The sequence below is a fragment of the Pongo abelii genome, chromosome 18 (assembly GCF_028885655.2).
Source record: "Pongo abelii isolate AG06213 chromosome 18, NHGRI_mPonAbe1-v2.0_pri, whole genome shotgun sequence".
In the NCBI taxonomy this organism is placed as follows: Eukaryota; Metazoa; Chordata; class Mammalia; order Primates; family Hominidae; genus Pongo; species Pongo abelii.
Window position 1 is genome coordinate 81,345,062 of NC_072003.2, and position 16,361 is coordinate 81,361,422.

General features: G+C 47.3%; 1 protein-coding gene across 2 annotated transcripts in view; it reads left to right on the forward strand.

Moving 5' to 3' along the window:
- PLCG2 (phospholipase C gamma 2) overlaps window positions 1-16,361 on the forward strand; it is a 177,361-nt gene that overhangs the window by 145,958 nt on the left and 15,042 nt on the right. For both annotated transcript variants that reach the window (XM_024233949.3, XM_054534193.2), the window contains 8 exons: window positions 89-185; window positions 1,545-1,611; window positions 4,609-4,766; window positions 7,543-7,645; window positions 9,324-9,533; window positions 10,922-11,067; window positions 11,965-12,079; window positions 13,061-13,228. In XM_024233949.3, coding sequence (XP_024089717.1) covers window positions 89-185; window positions 1,545-1,611; window positions 4,609-4,766; window positions 7,543-7,645; window positions 9,324-9,533; window positions 10,922-11,067; window positions 11,965-12,079; window positions 13,061-13,228 — 1,064 coding nt within the window. The remainder of the gene's footprint in view (window positions 1-88; window positions 186-1,544; window positions 1,612-4,608; window positions 4,767-7,542; window positions 7,646-9,323; window positions 9,534-10,921; window positions 11,068-11,964; window positions 12,080-13,060; window positions 13,229-16,361) is intronic.

The window sequence follows — 16,361 nt, forward strand, 5'->3', positions numbered from 1 at the left end:
TTGAGCCAGCAGCCGGGTGCAAATGAGCAGTAGTGGGTAATTCATGCCACCTGGTGACAGCCCCCCCATGTCCTCTCTTCTTATCCAGGTGGAAAGGAGACTATGGAACCAGGATCCAGCAGTACTTCCCATCCAACTACGTCGAGGACATCTCAACTGCAGACTTCGAGGAGCTAGAAAAGCAGGTGAGTCCCCCTCTTCGATCCTCTTACAGGAAGAAGGGATCTGCAGGTCCAGTTTTTCAGGGAGCTGTGCCATCTCGGTGAATTTTTCCATGTGCTGCTTGTGGTCTCTGTGGAGCTCTGGATCCGGGAAGACACAGTGATAGGGAAATTGAGGTTGAGTTGCTGTGACAAGTCGGCCGTGTTTTAATCAGGTTGTGCTGGGCTTGGAAAGATTTGAATATGCAGGAGAATTCCCACTGGAGTGAAAGTGACCAAATGGGGAATTTGTCCTTTGCTTAAGCAGCTTGCAGATGAAACACATTTATGTTGGACAGCCAGACATTGAGAATGTGCTTGGGGTGAGTAAGCAAGTGGGCCTAACCAGAAGGTGAGATGAGGCCTTCCTGGTGACTTTGCAAACCTGGTGGTTGTTCCCTTACCGCCTCTTGTTTAGAGAGCAGCCACTTTCAGCGTGCTGGTGCTCCACCAAGGATGACATCTTTGTAATGAGGACTTTAAGATCCGGTTAGAGCCCCAGGTGTTTATTTTCTAAGGGAGGTAGGGCAATCTGGGAAGGCTTCCTGGAGGAAGGAGTATTTGACCCTTAAAAGTCAAGTTAGAGTTCAACAGCAAGAGACTGGCAGAAGAGAGGTGTAAGTGGGAGGTACAGTCTAAGCAAAGGTGTGGCAGTGGGAATGTGGTTGTGTTCCGTGTGCTTGGGCTGAGGCAGAGACTTGAAGCCCTTGCTGCGTCTGTGCTGAGTTGCCCTTACCTGTACATCAGCATTTACCTGGTGCAGGGGGTGGGGGTTGGGGTGGTGCAGGCAATGAGTGGATGCCTGGTTCTGCCACCTCTCCTAAGCCCAGGATATTCTTCATCTCAGCCAGACCCTGGGATGGTTCAAGTGTGCAATGGGAGGCAGAGCTGGAAAGGGTGATGGGGGCTCTGAAAGTCTTAAAAGCCAGGTCATAGAGCATGGGTGTTGCTTCCACAGGACGTGGGGAGCCACAGAAAGTTCTTGAGCTGGGCTTTAGTAGGCAAAACACTCTCATTTTCTAATAAGGTCAGATAAATAGCCTAGGATGTGTTTTGAAACCAGATCTGAGGAAACATTATGAAACCTGTTATAGAATTCACAAGGCACATTTTTACGGATTGGAAAATGAAACTCCGAACCTCCCGGCACCCTCTCCCCGCCAGGTCCCTATCAGCTCCATGCTTCATTATTTAGCTCTCTCCCCATGGACGTATCTGGTAATGAAAATGCATTTTAAACAGTTCCACAGGCAGTGTCTCTGCTAAACGGTGTGCTTTGGAAACGGGTTGTCTTTTTATTATTCCCGTTACAACTAACGTGAGTTATGTCTTGTTTCTTCACAGATTATTGAAGACAATCCCTTAGGGTCTCTTTGCAGAGGAATATTGGACCTCAATACCTATAACGTTGGTACGTGCACACATCATCTTAGCCTGGATTTCCACCCCTATCCCCCATGGGCTGACCTCAGCCCCACCCTACACAGGGAGGTGGCTGACACAGGGTCTTGTCTTGAATGCCAGCTCCTTCTCCAGCTGAAGCTAAGTATTTAGGTCAGGCTGGTCAGTGAGTATGATGCTATGTCTGCTATTAATCTCTACTAAAACTGTAAGTGCTAAAACAAGGTCTCGTACATAAGTGCTAGATGGTGGTTAGCAGATATTGTTACCAACAACACTCTTATTATTTCAGCATCCACCTGTGTTTCCCATGCGTTGCGAAGGAAAGCTGAGCTGTCAGCTTGGCTGAAATGTAGCACGGAGTTGGGAGTCTCGGGTTCTAAACCCAGCTCTGCCTCTCTGTCGCTATGAGACCACAGGCCTGTCACTTCTCCTCTTTGAACCTCTGCTTCCTGGTTGCTTGGCTGGGGCCCGGGAAACCCAGCCCGCCCATGTTGACCATGCTGCAAAGGGATGTGAAGGCATGGCCCCGAGGCTAGGCTTGTCCAGTGGTGGCCGGGGTCTGATGTGCGCTGGGCTTCCTGGGTCTTGAGCCTGCCTGCTTTGAAGTGGGTGTGGTGCAGCTCCCATGTGAAGGGACTCTGTAGCAGGCCTTCTTGTTCTGGGCAGCCCATGACCCTCCCTGGGCAGGCATGGGCATGGTCCTCTAGGATTCAGGTGACAGCAGCCCCAGGAACTTCCTGCTTCTATTGCCATTGCTCTGCTTTACACATTCATTAATTTATTATCTTTTTGCGATAGAGTGTCGATGTGTCACCCAGGCTGGAGTGCAGTGGTGTGATCTTGGCTCACTGCAACCTCTGCCTCCTGGATTCAAGTGATTCTCCTGCCTCGGCCTCCTGAGTAGCTGGGACTACAGGCATGTGCCACCGCGCCTGGCTAATTTTTGTATTTTTAGTAGAGCTGGGGTTTCGCCATGTTGGCCAGGCTGGTCTCAAACTGCTGACCTCAAGTGATCTGCCTGCCTTAGTCTCCCAAAGTGCTGGGATTACAGGCATGTGCCACTGCATCTGGCTAATTTTTGTATTTTTAGTAGGGATGGGGTTTTGCCATGTTGGCCAGGCTGGTCTCAAACCGCTGATCTCAAGTGATCTGCCTGCCTTAGCCTCCCAAAGTGCTGGGATTACAGGCATGAGCCACCATGCCCAGCCTACTTTCCACATTTATAACCTACTTCTTTACCTTCACAATGATCCAGCAGGATAGGTAGGAGAGGGATTCTTTGCTCCCATTACCAGATGAGAAAATCAAGGTCCTAAGTGACCACCACATGTGCTGAGGTCCTGTGGGCATGGGGGTGCGGGATCCCTGCGTCCATTTCTGGTGCTCTTTGTATTATCTTCCATCCCTGTATTTGCAGAGCAGAGGCACATGGCTCAGTGGTTCTGAGTAGAAATCTTGGAGTCAGGTTTGAACTGAGCCTCAGTTTTACTACTACTAGCTGTATGACCTTCCACATGTTACTTTCTCTTAATGAGCCTCAGTTTTGCCTCCTGTAAAATGGGCCTAGCAAAAGCAGGGTGTCTGTAGTCTCAGCTACTCAGGAGGCTGAGGTGGGTGGACCCCTTGAGCCCCAAGAGTTTGAGACCAGCCTGGATAATGTAGCAAGACCTCAAAATCTTAAAAAATAAAATAAAATAAAGATGCAGTACATGTAATCTGCTTAGAATACTGCATGATATATAAGAGCTCAGAAATCTTAGCTACTAATATTATTTGGCAGATAAGTTTCCCTGTCATAATCTTTTCTTCTCTGTAAGATCCTTTCTCTGTGTCTAGAGAATCCACGCCACATTTCTCTCCTAGTTTCTGGTGACTCCTTGGTGTTTTTGGCTCATGGCTGCATTCTTCAGTCTCCACATTTGCCTACACATGGCTTTCTCGCTTGTGTCTGCATCTGTTTTTAAAGCTATTTAGCTGGGTGTGGTGGCTCATTCCTGTAATCCCAACACTTTGGGAGGCCAAGGTGAGTGGATTGCTTGAGCTCAGGAGTTCGAGACCAGCCCTGGGCAACATGGCAATACCCCTCTCTACAAAAAATACAAAAATTAGCCAGGCTTGGTGGTGTACACCTGTGGTCTCAGCTACTTGGGAGGCTGAGGTGGGAGGACAGCATGAGCTTGGAAGGTGGAGGCTGCAGTAAGCCAAGATCACACCACTGCACTTCAGCCTGGGTGACAGAGTGCCACCCTGTCTCAAAAAAAAAAAAAGCCATTTAAATTATTTATTCTTTATATATAAAAGATTATATGTAGCAACATAGAAAATTATGCACAATATGCTAAGTGAAACAATCAGTTCATAAAATTTTATGTATCGTATGTAAACATTTTGTAAAAATGCCAAGTTGGTTAGCTGTATTTTAAATCTTTTTAAAATGAATGTGTATTGCTTTAGTAATTTGTAAAAAATATTTATGATGAGTGCAAAAAGCATTTTCTAATTGGTCAATCAAGAAGATATTCAATGTTTCTTTTGATCAAGATGAACACATGTCTATAACTAAAGTGGACAAGAGGGTATTTTTTTCAGATTTTCTCATGCATTTTAATGTTTTTTTTTTTTTCCTGCATCTTAAGTGTCCCTCTCCTTTCTCTTATAAGGATACTCATACTTGTTGGATGTTGGAATTGCCCTAAATCCAAGATGATCTCATTTTGAGATCCTTAACCTAAGTACATCTGCAACGACCCTATAAGGTCCCATTCACAGGTACTAGTGACCTGATACATCTTTTTGGAGGACCCTACTGAATCCACTGCATCCCTTGAGCAGTCATGTGTGATGTGTACTTACCCCTATGGAAAGTAGACATCCCCATCAGTGCTAACCGTGGTCATAGCAGTGGCGGTTAGTCCATGAGAGAAACGGCTCAGGCAGGGTGCATTCTGGTCCTTGTGGCCCTCTAATAGGCTGATTGGGACATTTCTTATTCTCTTCCCCCAAGTGAAAGCCCCTCAGGGAAAAAACCAGAAGTCCTTTGTCTTCATCCTGGAGCCCAAGAAGCAGGGCGATCCTCCGGTGGAGTTTGCCACAGACAGAGTGGAGGAACTCTTTGAGTGGTTTCAGAGCATCCGAGAGATCACCTGGAAGATTGACACCAAGGTAGGCACCTGCTCACCCGGGTGCAGGTGGGCCTGGCATTCTGAGGGCTCCGGTGCTCAGCTGAGACTGTGGGTGGGTCCAGGCAGCAGGATGAGCAGGCCCAGGTCCTACTCAGAATTCAGGAAGGAGACCAGGTGGATTCAGACAATTGGAGCACCTCTTGTTAGAGAGAGGCAGGGATAGTGGAGGTGCCCTGGGAAGGTGGGTCTGGTTGTCTGGTTCGAACCTTCAGAAGGCTGAGTGCCTGTAGCAATGCTCAATGATGATGTCTGTGCGGCCATACATATCTTACCAAGGAAGTTACTGCCTTCCTCATTTTGAATATTTTGTTTCTAAGTATCATATAAAGCAGTCTGGATCCTCCCCACAGAAAACGTTCACTGAGCTCACCTGCCTGGAGCTGGAATGGGCCCTGGGAACACAGCAAATCAGCGAGACCTGGTTCTTTCCGGTGGAGGAACTTCCCCTCTAGATGGGAATGACCTTTTCAGGGCTGTCCTACCTGAAGTACTAGTCTCTGGCTGGAAGTGTTTTGGGAAGGTGTGAGCTTCTGGATAAGAACAGGAGGTCTGGAATTGGGCAGACTGGAGTTTGCATCCTGGCAGGGCTGGACCCTGGGCAAGTAACCACACTTCTCTGGGCCTCAGTTTCCTTGTCTGCAAAATGAGGAGCCAAATTCCTAACTCATAAGTACTTAATCACTGCCTTGTCATTATACCAGAGTGACATGGGAAAGTGCCACCCTGTCTTCGATGATGGAGTAAGGGCTGTCTGTTCTTGTGGCTGCAGAACTGGAAAGAAATTGTAGGGTTTCCCATGGACCCATTTGTTTCTAAGGTAGAACTTGACCCAAAGGGCTGATTAAAGCCTTCCTGGGGCCTCTTGTGCCCTCTGACTTCTGGCTAGAGTCAGTGAGTCTCTCCTCCAAGATAGTCACCCACCAGTGGCCAGGTCATTTTTTTCCCCTTGGGAGGGCCTCACATCTTGGCCAGTCCCTGGTCACGAGAGGATCCTTGACTCACTCAACTCTTCTGCAGGGAAGTGTCCTCTTTAGGAGACTTTGCAGAGGGGACTGGTCCATGGGTGCCCTCGCTGGTGGGGCATCGTCTTTCTCTGACCCAGGAACTCCTGGGCGCCTTCCCTAGGGCTCCTAATTCTTCCCACGGCTTTTCACACCACCAGCCATGGGGGAGGAACCATGAGCTTGTAGCCAGCTGCGCTGTCCTTCTGGCTTTCCCAATGGAACCATCTCTTCTGCCCTCTAGTGTCTGATGCCACAGTACAGCTCTGAGGCACAGCGGGGTGCCACGACCCTGAGGTTTATTTGAAAAATCTCCAAATAGTGCATTCCAGCTCTCTCTACTTTGCTTAATGTGGAAAAGTGTTATTTCCCTAGAAGGCTCTGTCTCTCCTCTGCCTCACACCTCCTCTCCTGCCGCATGAAGGTTTCTGAAATGAAGCTGAGCTGTTCAAGGCTGCTCTTGGCGGCCTTTGGTCTGCATTCCTCCCTAACTGGTTTTTATATTTACTGAGATTTCATGAGAATGATTTTTAAAGTCCTATTATTACATCTGAGGGGTAAAAAAACTGGGACAGTAGAGCTGACGGAGTTCCCGCACTGGGCACAGCTACCCGTTTTGGGGAGCTGGTGTTGGGGAGCAAAGGAAGAAGGCCCCATCCCACTCTTGGGAAACCAGCAGTGGATAAACTATTTGCTCACTGCCAGGACCTCTGCCTGTCCCTAAGTGCCCGCGTTGTTACACGGTCTGTAGCCACCTCGTCGATGGCAGAGGGCAGTCACAAAATCCTTCTAGTTAGTGGGTTTCCAGAGCCTCACCAACTGTATTGTGACTTCCCATTCTGAGATGGCCTGAGGGGTGACAGCTGCAGGCCTGGAGAGTAATTGTCATGCAGTTTTTTTTTTTTTGTTTGTTTTTTTGAGACAGAGTCTCACTCTGTTGCCCAGGCTACTCAACTTCTTTATTAAATGGAGATAATTCTCCCTGTCAGTGTGTGGATTGACTTAGGTAATATCCATCAAGTGCTTAGCCTGTGACTCCTAGAGCTAAGCACCCCCCAAACAGTGACCATTATTATCTAAATATTCTTTCATGGTCCCCCCTTGGCCAATAAAAGTCTGATAGAATTTGGGGAGGCCCAACAGGGTTGCCTGCTTTGGGGTGAAGTGAGAAGCTCATCCTTACATGCAAGGAGTTAGATTTGATGGTGGGTCTTCTGAAGGGAGGTCCCTCCTGAGTCCATGGCACATGGCCTGGGCACTGGGTAGTGGTCCCCTTGGACAGAGTCCTGATGGGCAGTCAGAGCTGGGGAGCAGGTGTGCAGGTTTTGAGGGTGCAGGTGACAGAGAGTTATGACAAGGATGCTGGGGTCCGCAGAGCCCACGAGGATTTGAAGAACTAGAATTTGAGACACTCTAACAGTGTGGCTTTAGGGGAGGGGACAGGAGGCAGAGTTAAAGACAGAGGGGTGGTGACAGAGAAGAGCCCTTCCATCCTGACCTCAGCTATATTTGAGGGCTGTGGCCAGGACTGAGCTGCACACCAAAACCTCGTGGAAACAGCTTTGTCAAGAATTTTCACAGTAAGAGGAAGAAACGAGAGGGGCAGGGTTGTCTTCAGGAAAGGAAAACATTCAACCATATTAAAGATCCGAGTGTGCAAGAAAGCAAATGGGGATGGAGGAGGAAAAATGCAGGGTGAGCTGGGAAGATGGGATTTCTCAGGGGCGGGCACTAAAGACGGTGAACTCCAAACAGGAGAACAACATGAAGTACTGGGAGAAGAACCAGTCCATCGCCATCGAGCTCTCTGACCTGGTTGTCTACTGCAAACCAACCAGCAAAACCAAGGACAACTTAGGTAACATGTTTCCCAAGAATCTGCCCTATAACTGCAATGAAAACTTACTTCCTTTTGAGTCTGGTATTTTCAGAGAGGGCAGAGTGAGTGCATTCTCCCGTTCTTAACTGCTCCTGGTAGATGGCCCCACCTTGGGTTTGTCCTCCAAGTGAGGGAGCTGGTGGAAAAAGCTTTTTTGGTGTATTAGTCCATTTTCATGCTGCTAATACAGACATACCCGAGACTGAGTAATTTATAAGGAAAAAGAGGTTTAATGGACTCACAGTTCCACGTGGCTGAGGAGGCCTCACAATTATGGCAGAAGGTGAAAGGCACGTTTTATATGGCAGCAGACGAGACAGAATGAGAACCAAGTGATGGGGGAAACCCTTATAAAACAGATCTCGTGAGACTTACTCAGTACCACAACAACAGTACAGGGGAAACCACCCCCACGATTCAGTTATCTCCTACCGGGTCCCTCCCATAACATGTGGGAATTATGGGAGCTACAATTCAAGGTGAGATTTGGGTGGGGACAGAGCCAAACCATATCACCCACTTAGTGGGTGGATTTAGTTCTTATTGCCATTACCACAAACTTGGTGGCTGAAAACAACATTTATTCTTGCACAGTCCTGGAGGCCAGAGTCTGAAATCAGTATCATGAGGTCAACATCAGGGTGTCAGCAGGGCTGTGCTCCCTCCAGAGGGGAAAGCCATTCCCTTCTTCCAGTTTCTGGGGGGCTGCTGGCATTCCTTGGCCTTCTCGTCTTCTGCTTCCCTGTTATAAGGACCCTTGTGATGCATTAAGTCCAACTGGATATTCCAGGATAAGCCTCCCATTTCAAGCTCCTTAATCACACCTGCAGAGTCTGTTCTGCCATATAAAGTGACATGCACAGGCTCCAGATATTAGGGCCTGGACATCTCTGGGGGCCATTAAAAAAAAAAAGGACCTTCTACCAAATTCTCCAGGTGGCAAGCTTTTTGATGATGATATACATATTTTTTTCTTTGGGTGTTTTGAGCTGCTTCCATCTCTTTCATCTTAGAACAGAAGACCAGCCAGACAATACTAGACCCCTCAGTTAACTTACTGGGAGGCCAGTCCCTAGGAACTTCTACCTTCAGGGACTCAGCAGGCTCAGCATGTTGACTGCCTGGCTATCCCACCACAGCTGGATGGGAGGGAGCAAAGATGAGGCCTGTCCCCTTCCCTCTCCTCCTATTCTCCCTTCCCCGCACAGGCACCCACGTCGCAACTCTGCCTGTGGGCAGTGGCAGGTGATTCTCAGTTTGTTCATCTTGTGTCTGTGGTCTCTCTGGATATTCCCCTCCCAATATCTTCTCTTACCTAAAACCATCCCCAGTCTCCCTCTTCTATAACTGTACCAATTTTGTGTTTTCTTGTTCAAGGATGGTGATAGTTAAAAAAAAAAAAAAAAAAAGTAAATTACAATAATTCTAGACTAAAAGGTGGTGGGAAAACTAGGCCCCTTTTTAATACTTGGAACCCCCAGAGGGCAGGAGTCCACAGTGATACCAACTGGGACAATATCATCAGAACCCCTTGAATGTCAAAGAGGGAGATTCCTGGTTTCCTTTTATAATCTGAGCATCCAGCCATTGCAGCAAACATTAAGAAAATGCACAGATGAGACACAGAAGTACTGATGACCTTTTTCTCTGTGTGCAGAAAATCCTGACTTCCGAGAAATCCGCTCCTTTGTGGAGACGAAGGCTGACAGCATCATCAGACAGAAGCCCGTCGACCTCCTGAAATACAATCAAAAGGGCCTGACCCGCGTCTACCCAAAGGGACAAAGAGTTGACTCTTCAAACTACGACCCCTTCCGCCTCTGGCTGTGCGGTTCTCAGATGGTGGCACTCAATTTCCAGACAGCAGGTAAAGGCCGACTGAAGGTAGTCCCGTCCCTGCAAGGTGGTGGTGGCAATCACTCCAGGCCGAGTCACCTTGGGTCAGCGATACCATGTGGTGTCCAAGAATGAGTGATTTGTCCGAGGAACTGCACAGTTCAGTAGAGTAATGGTTAGTATGAGGTCCAGCAGCTGATGGAGGGATGAGAGGACCGAAGGCTGCTTGGCTTAGGCAGGCTTCGTGACTGTAAGTGACAGAGGCTGAGTTAGTCTGGCTTAGGAGAAAAAGAAAATGCATTAGTTCATGTAATCAAAACATCTTTGGAGCTCTCTTCTCCAGGCCTGTTGCTGTGTGAGGGCTTTCTGCTCAGACTTTCTTCCAGAGACATTTACGTGCTGGCATAACTAACATACACAAACTTCTGGACACAAAGTGGTCGCATAAATCATGGGGCTTTGTGCTTTTGTTGTTGTTATTTAAAACCTCTTTTGAGGTATCTATTCATCAGTAGCCTCCTTTACATTCTTTTTATAGCTGCATCGGATTCCATAGAATGGAACAATCATTTATTTAACAAGTCCCCATGGAGGCACATGTAGGTATTCCCCATTATTTGCTGTCACAGACAGCCTGCCTTCTGCACGCTGACGTGAGCGCCATTCCACAGATGTAGGAATATGTCTATGGGACAGAATTCTCAGAAACGCAGGGTGGGTCAAACAGCACTTGCATTTTGATCAACTTTGCCCTGAAGAAAACCACTGAAGATGTGCCTGCAGGTGTGCCTGAGCTAAGCCACGCTGCCAAACTGCCCTCCATAGAGATCGTGCGCGGGGATGCAAATAGGTGGAGGTTGGAGTACGCTCTTTTGGTATAACTTCGCTGAGTTTTGTTGAACTTTTTGCCATTTGCACAACTGAGAGGTGAAAACTGATACATTGTCGTCCATTAGAGCTTCTTCTTGTAAGGGACATTAACCAGTTTTTCCCTTATTTAGGGAGCAATGGCATTTTCTTTTCTGCAAACTATTTGTGCTTCTTACCTGATGTATCTACTGCAGTAGGTATTTATAGTATAGATGTATCAGAACTAAGAGGTTAAAAATTTATATTCACATATTTGTCATTTGAATTAAAATAGCCTATGCAATTTATTGCTACATAGACACTTTTAGCAAGTTTGAATCTTTTCTTTTATGATTCGGGATTTGGTGACATACTTGGAAAGGTGTTCCCTGGTCTGGGAGTTTGTTGTCTAGAAACCCTATATTTTCTTTGAGTGAGATACCTATTTGAATAGATGCCTCACATTAATTTGGGGAAAAGGTGTAATTCATTCCCCGCCTAGGAACTCCTGGCCTAGGAGGCCAGTGTGCTCATGCCTGACTTACAGCAGGCGTTCACTTTCCTTCCCAGATAAGTACATGCAGATGAATCACGCCTTGTTTTCTCTCAATGGGCGCACGGGCTACGTTCTGCAGCCTGAGAGCATGAGGACAGAGAAATATGACCCGATGCCACCCGAGTCCCAGAGGAAGATCCTGATGACGCTGACAGTCAAGGTAAAGCCAGCCCTCCCTTCCTGCCAGGGGAACCAGCTGCCCTCCCTTGAGGCTGGGCCGATGCTGCCTTGAGAGCAGGGAACCTGTGTCTAGGGTGGCCTGTTGTCTTGTTTAAACGATCCCCATTCAGGCAGTGTTTGAGGATCTTTCTTTCTTACAGTACACTCCAGGGTCGTTCTGGGAGAAGAGGGAAGGGAGGGGAAACCTCCTCAAACCCACTTCCCCTTGTCCTCTGTGGGGGTGAGGTATGACCCTGTCTTTCTGGGGTCCTGGTGAGGTCAGCCTCTAGCCGGAAAGACAAAGAAAACATGGGAAACAGCCATTTGATCTTAATGGAGAAGTTTTTTCCCTTACTTTGTCCAATTCCAGGGCTTTTTAAAATTCATCTGACTTTCAGAGAAAGTGTTGTTACTTTGTAAGAATTTTTGAAAAGTAGAGAAATGAATTGCATTTCTCATAAGATTAAGGGCGGGCGGGTGGTAGGGGAAAGAAGCATACGTAAACACAGGCCTTTAAATAAACAGCAGTTACAAAAAGAATGCCACGCTGCCCCTCAGCCTTTCCTGGGGGTGTGGAAATCCAGTGATTAAGCTCTGCCTTGATCAGAGGCACCTACTTGGGCATGGATGTGTGCATTCATGAGCTCAGGTGAGTTTTACCTGTTGAGTCAGGTGGCATATGGGGCCGAGACCCAGGCTGTTGCTGAGGAATTGTGGGATCTACCACAATCCACCTTCATCCACTGCAGAAGGTTGCTCCGGCTTCTCCAGTGAATCTGGGAAAATTAGGGCTGGCATTGAACTCATCCAGTGTCACTCTAGAACCCAGTTGCAATCCACACTAGGCTGCCTGTTCAGGACCCCAGGGGGGTTCCAATGCTTCCCTTTGGTGTCCCAGGTTCTCGGTGCTCGCCATCTCCCCAAACCTGGACGAAGTATTGCCTGTCCCTTTGTAGAGGTGGAGATCTGTGGAGCTGAGTATGACAACAACAAGTTCAAGACAACGGTTGTGAGTAAGTCAGTCGCCTTGGCCCCTCTGCTTTTAGACGTCCAGCCAGTGAATCCTTTGTGGGAGTGCTCTTCGTGGGGGATTTTGCAATGCTCTTTAGTTGTCCCAGGGTTTTCTTTCCTCCCTCTTGTCCACATGGCTCAGCTTGAGGAGGGGACACATACAAAGGTCCACTTTCTGAAAAATCCTTAGACTTTCCCCAGTGCTGTTTGCCTGCCTGTAACTCAAGTCTGGAATCCTAGGTGAGGCCCTGACACTAGGTTGGTCCTCTCTGTGCAACAGCCCTATCTGATTAATCTACTGAGCCAAAGGCCAAGAGCAGAGACACACAGAGAGGGGGTGAACCTACATGTACATGGCTGACCTGACCCAGAAGATCAGCCTAACCTGGGGGATCTTGGCCCCTAGAGGGAAGGAGGGACAAGAGGAATGCTGGCCCTTCCAGGAAAAGCCAGGAGGGAACCGTGAATGGTGGGCCTTCTAAGGCACAGGATCCTTGCCCCTGGTAAAAAGTAGCCCAATGAACAACTCAGATGCTGACCAAGTAAATTGGCATTTATGGAGAGTGGCAGGATTACTGCTTGCCTGCTCTGTGAGGCAGGGCTGTCCCCTGCCAGCTGTAGAACCCCCTGCTGGTGGATGTGGCTCCCAAGCTCTCTTCTCCCCTTTTATCTTTTCCAAAATCCACCTTCCTGCTCTGCAAACACCTCCCCCCTTCCCTTCTCCCCGATCCTGGGGCGGGGAGATGGGAGGTGGTCTCCTTCCTCTGCTCACCAAGGGACCAGCCTGCAACAGCAGCTTCCAGGATGGCTCAAGGTAGGGTGGGGGAGTGAAGATAATTATTCAGATTTTCGTAGATCTTGGCATAGATGTATATTTATTTACATGGTTGCTAAGGGGATTCAGAGCTGAAGGATGCAGAGATTGTCTAACCAGAAGGAGGCAGCTCCAGTGTGGCCTCTAATGAGCTTTGATCTCCTTCCAGATGATAATGGCCTCAGCCCTATCTGGGCTCCAACACAGGAGAAGGTGACATTTGAAATTTATGACCCAAACCTGGCATTTCTGCGCTTTGTGGTTTACGAAGAAGATATGTTCAGTGATCCCAACTTTCTTGCTCATGCCACTTACCCCATTAAAGCAATCAAATCAGGTAAGAGGCATTTTAATTAAGATGTCCAATTTGGGCTTGCATTGTACTTTGGTTTGGCTGCTGGCTTCAAAAAGAATGAAAAATCATTTTTCCTGGTTTGGATGGAATCACTGTAAAACCGATTGGGTGGCTTGCAGAGCTGGTGCATGTACAGCCTGTCGTGTAGCACACAGGTGGGAGGAAGTGGGTGACAGGGGAGGCTATGCCCCTCAAAGTGGGATGTTTACAAGCAAAACTGGATCGTTAGTGGATCGTCATTTTGAAATATTACACGCGGTTTGCTTCTCCCTAGCCAGGGCTAAGTCTGGTTTGATCTCCCTCCTGCTCTCTGGCTGGCAGTGTGAGAGGGTGGCAAGGGAGAGGCCTTTGGCATCTTGGGGGGGAGTTACAATGTCGAGAGTCCAACTCCCCAAACCCTTCAGAATTCACCTTCTCTTCTATAAAATTGGGTGGGTTAATTTACTTCTTTGAATTGTTACAGTTTTCTTCCCTGCTGAAGAAAACACAAGACCCCTTCATGGTATGAGAAGGGTCATTTTGTATTTTTCTGCAACCAAGCCAAGCTGGGTCATATGACCAGCTCTTAAGAACCTTGTTGAATCCCAGATGACTGAGCCCCTCCTACACAGCTGACACACCTCTAGGTGAGGGGATTTGGGACCCTGCTGCTTCTAGAGCCAGTCATTTACAAAAATAAAAAAACTGGCTCTCCTTAGCTTCTATATAGTTTCTCTAGTTTACTTTCCCACTGGATCTTTCCCACTGGATTTTAGGCATAATGTTTGATGAACAGGCCCTTGCTGGATGTTGAATTTTCCTCTTCCTCTTCCTTTAGTATTTCTGATGCATGGTGCATAAGATCGTAGATTCTTCTGGATTCCTCAAGAGGTCACTGTTCCCTTGTTTTCTGAGGATCATTATTCAAGAGAAAGATGACTGTCATTTTAGTTACTTACATAAAAATACAGTCTTTTGATGTTGTTTGGAAACCTGGGGCTCGATGAAGAGCTGAATTGGATCTTTTTTGTTTTCAGACATTCCCTCAACTTCCACCTTTCTTTGTATAATATCATAAACCTGACCATTTCTGCTACTGGGCAGAAGCCCAATTTCTGAGCAGCAGGCATGCTAGAAAATCCAGGTGCTGGCCGGGCACGGTGGCTCACTCCTGTAATCCCAGCTACTTGGGAGGCTGAGGTTGCACCACTGCACTCCAGCCTGGGTGACAGAGCAAGACTCAAAAGAAAATGCAGGTTCCTGGACCCACCACAGGGTGCTGAGTCAGCCCAGGATAGGGCCAAGGAATCTGCATCTTTAGGCAGCTCCCCAGATGGTCCTTGGATGGCACTTTGACAAAACCAAACTATGTCAAGGCTGCCTATCTTACCATTGAGGAAATGAATTCCTTAGCAAGTTAATAGATGAAACAAGACTTTGGGAAAATGTTTAAACTTTCTGATTTTTTTTTAGCACTCTAGAAATGTTCATTTTTATGAACATTGCTACTCTAGCAATAATAATGAGTATTCATTTGTAAGAGGCCTGATATTTGGCAACCCTTCTGGGTTAACTCACCCACACTGTTAACTACCTTTTTATTTATTTATTTTTTATTTTTATTATTTTGTTTTTTGAGATGGAGTCTTGCTGTGTCGCTCAGGCTGGAGTGTAGTGGGTGACCCTGGCTCACTGTAACCTCTGCCTCAGCCTCCTCAGTAGCTGGGACTACAGGTGCACACTACCACATCTGGCTAATTTTTGTATTTTTAGTAGAGATGGGGTTTTGCCATGTTGGTCAGAAAAAAAGTGATGGGATTACAGGCGTGAGCCACTGTGCCTGGCCTATAAACTAGTTTAAACCCAGCACTGATCAGGGCTGTGATTCCTTAATTTGCTTCTTTTAGATTAGTCTAATAAGGCTTAGGAATGAAACCAATGCTTCAGATGCAGGAAGTGTAGCTTTTGGTACACCTTTACATTCCTAGCCTTGATGCTCTAACAGATTTCTTTTTATGGTAACTGCCTGCCAGTTCCTCTACTGGACTCATCCAGCAGAGAGGGGCAGCTGTGCTGAAACCCCTTGGTTACCCCGACGTCCTCTTGAAGGATGAGGGCCATGAGCCTCATAACCCCTCCCAGTGCCTTGCAGAGATGTCAGAGTTGATGATAAAACCTCCTTACCTTAATGGGCATCAAAGTGTGTCAATTCATCTGCAGAATGCAATGACTTAGCTTGGAGATTTAGAAAAAACAAAGGTCAAAATCTCAAGGGAGATTAAAAATGTGACCTCATCCTCCCCCGACTGTGAGATATTCTCAGCAGGGACCTTTCCTCACTTCTTTCTAGCTCCTAGCAGTGCCTGGCACATCCATATTCATGGGAGGAATGAAATAGAATGAACAGGAGGCATTGAGGGTCTTCCAAACTGAAAAAATAAACCTCGCCCATTGTCATTAGAGATGCACTTAAGCTTTTAAACCAGCTGGAGCACAAGAAGGAAAGAAGCAGCTTTTATTGTGTTAGGTACCTTAAACTCTTTCTCTTTTAATCCTCACAGTAATCCTGTGAAAGGGGTTTTATCTTTGGTTTTAAAATTCTGAGCACTTCGAGGCCTAGAGACTATGACTTAACTTGCTCAAGGTCACACACCTGTAGGACCGGAGCTGAGATTCAAACCCAGGAATGTCTAATTTCAAACCCCATGTTCCCCCTCTGCAGGCTGCCCTCTCGCTGGGCACTCAAAGCCAGAAGCATTGATCTTACTTTAAAAGGTGTCTGTATTTCCCTTTCCCCAGTGAAATGACTAGAAACAAGAAGAAGAAAAACAATTCCGTTTTTTTTTTTTTTTTTTTTTTTAATACAAGGAGGGCTGCCCAGTGCATAAAAATGGGACTTGGGCAGTGAGAGAAGGTACACAGAGCTGGAGACAGCTGGTCATAGGGGCAGAGCTCATGTCTCCGATTTAAGAGGCACATGCCTAGTGTCAAGATAGTACTGTCCGGCCTGGAACCATGCTGTCAGAGTGTAGGGGCTACCTGATAGCCTCCTGGAACACCATGGAGCAGTCATTCCAGTTCATTCTAACAGTCAATCAGCAGCTAGACTGTATTAGTCCCTTCTCACACTGCTATA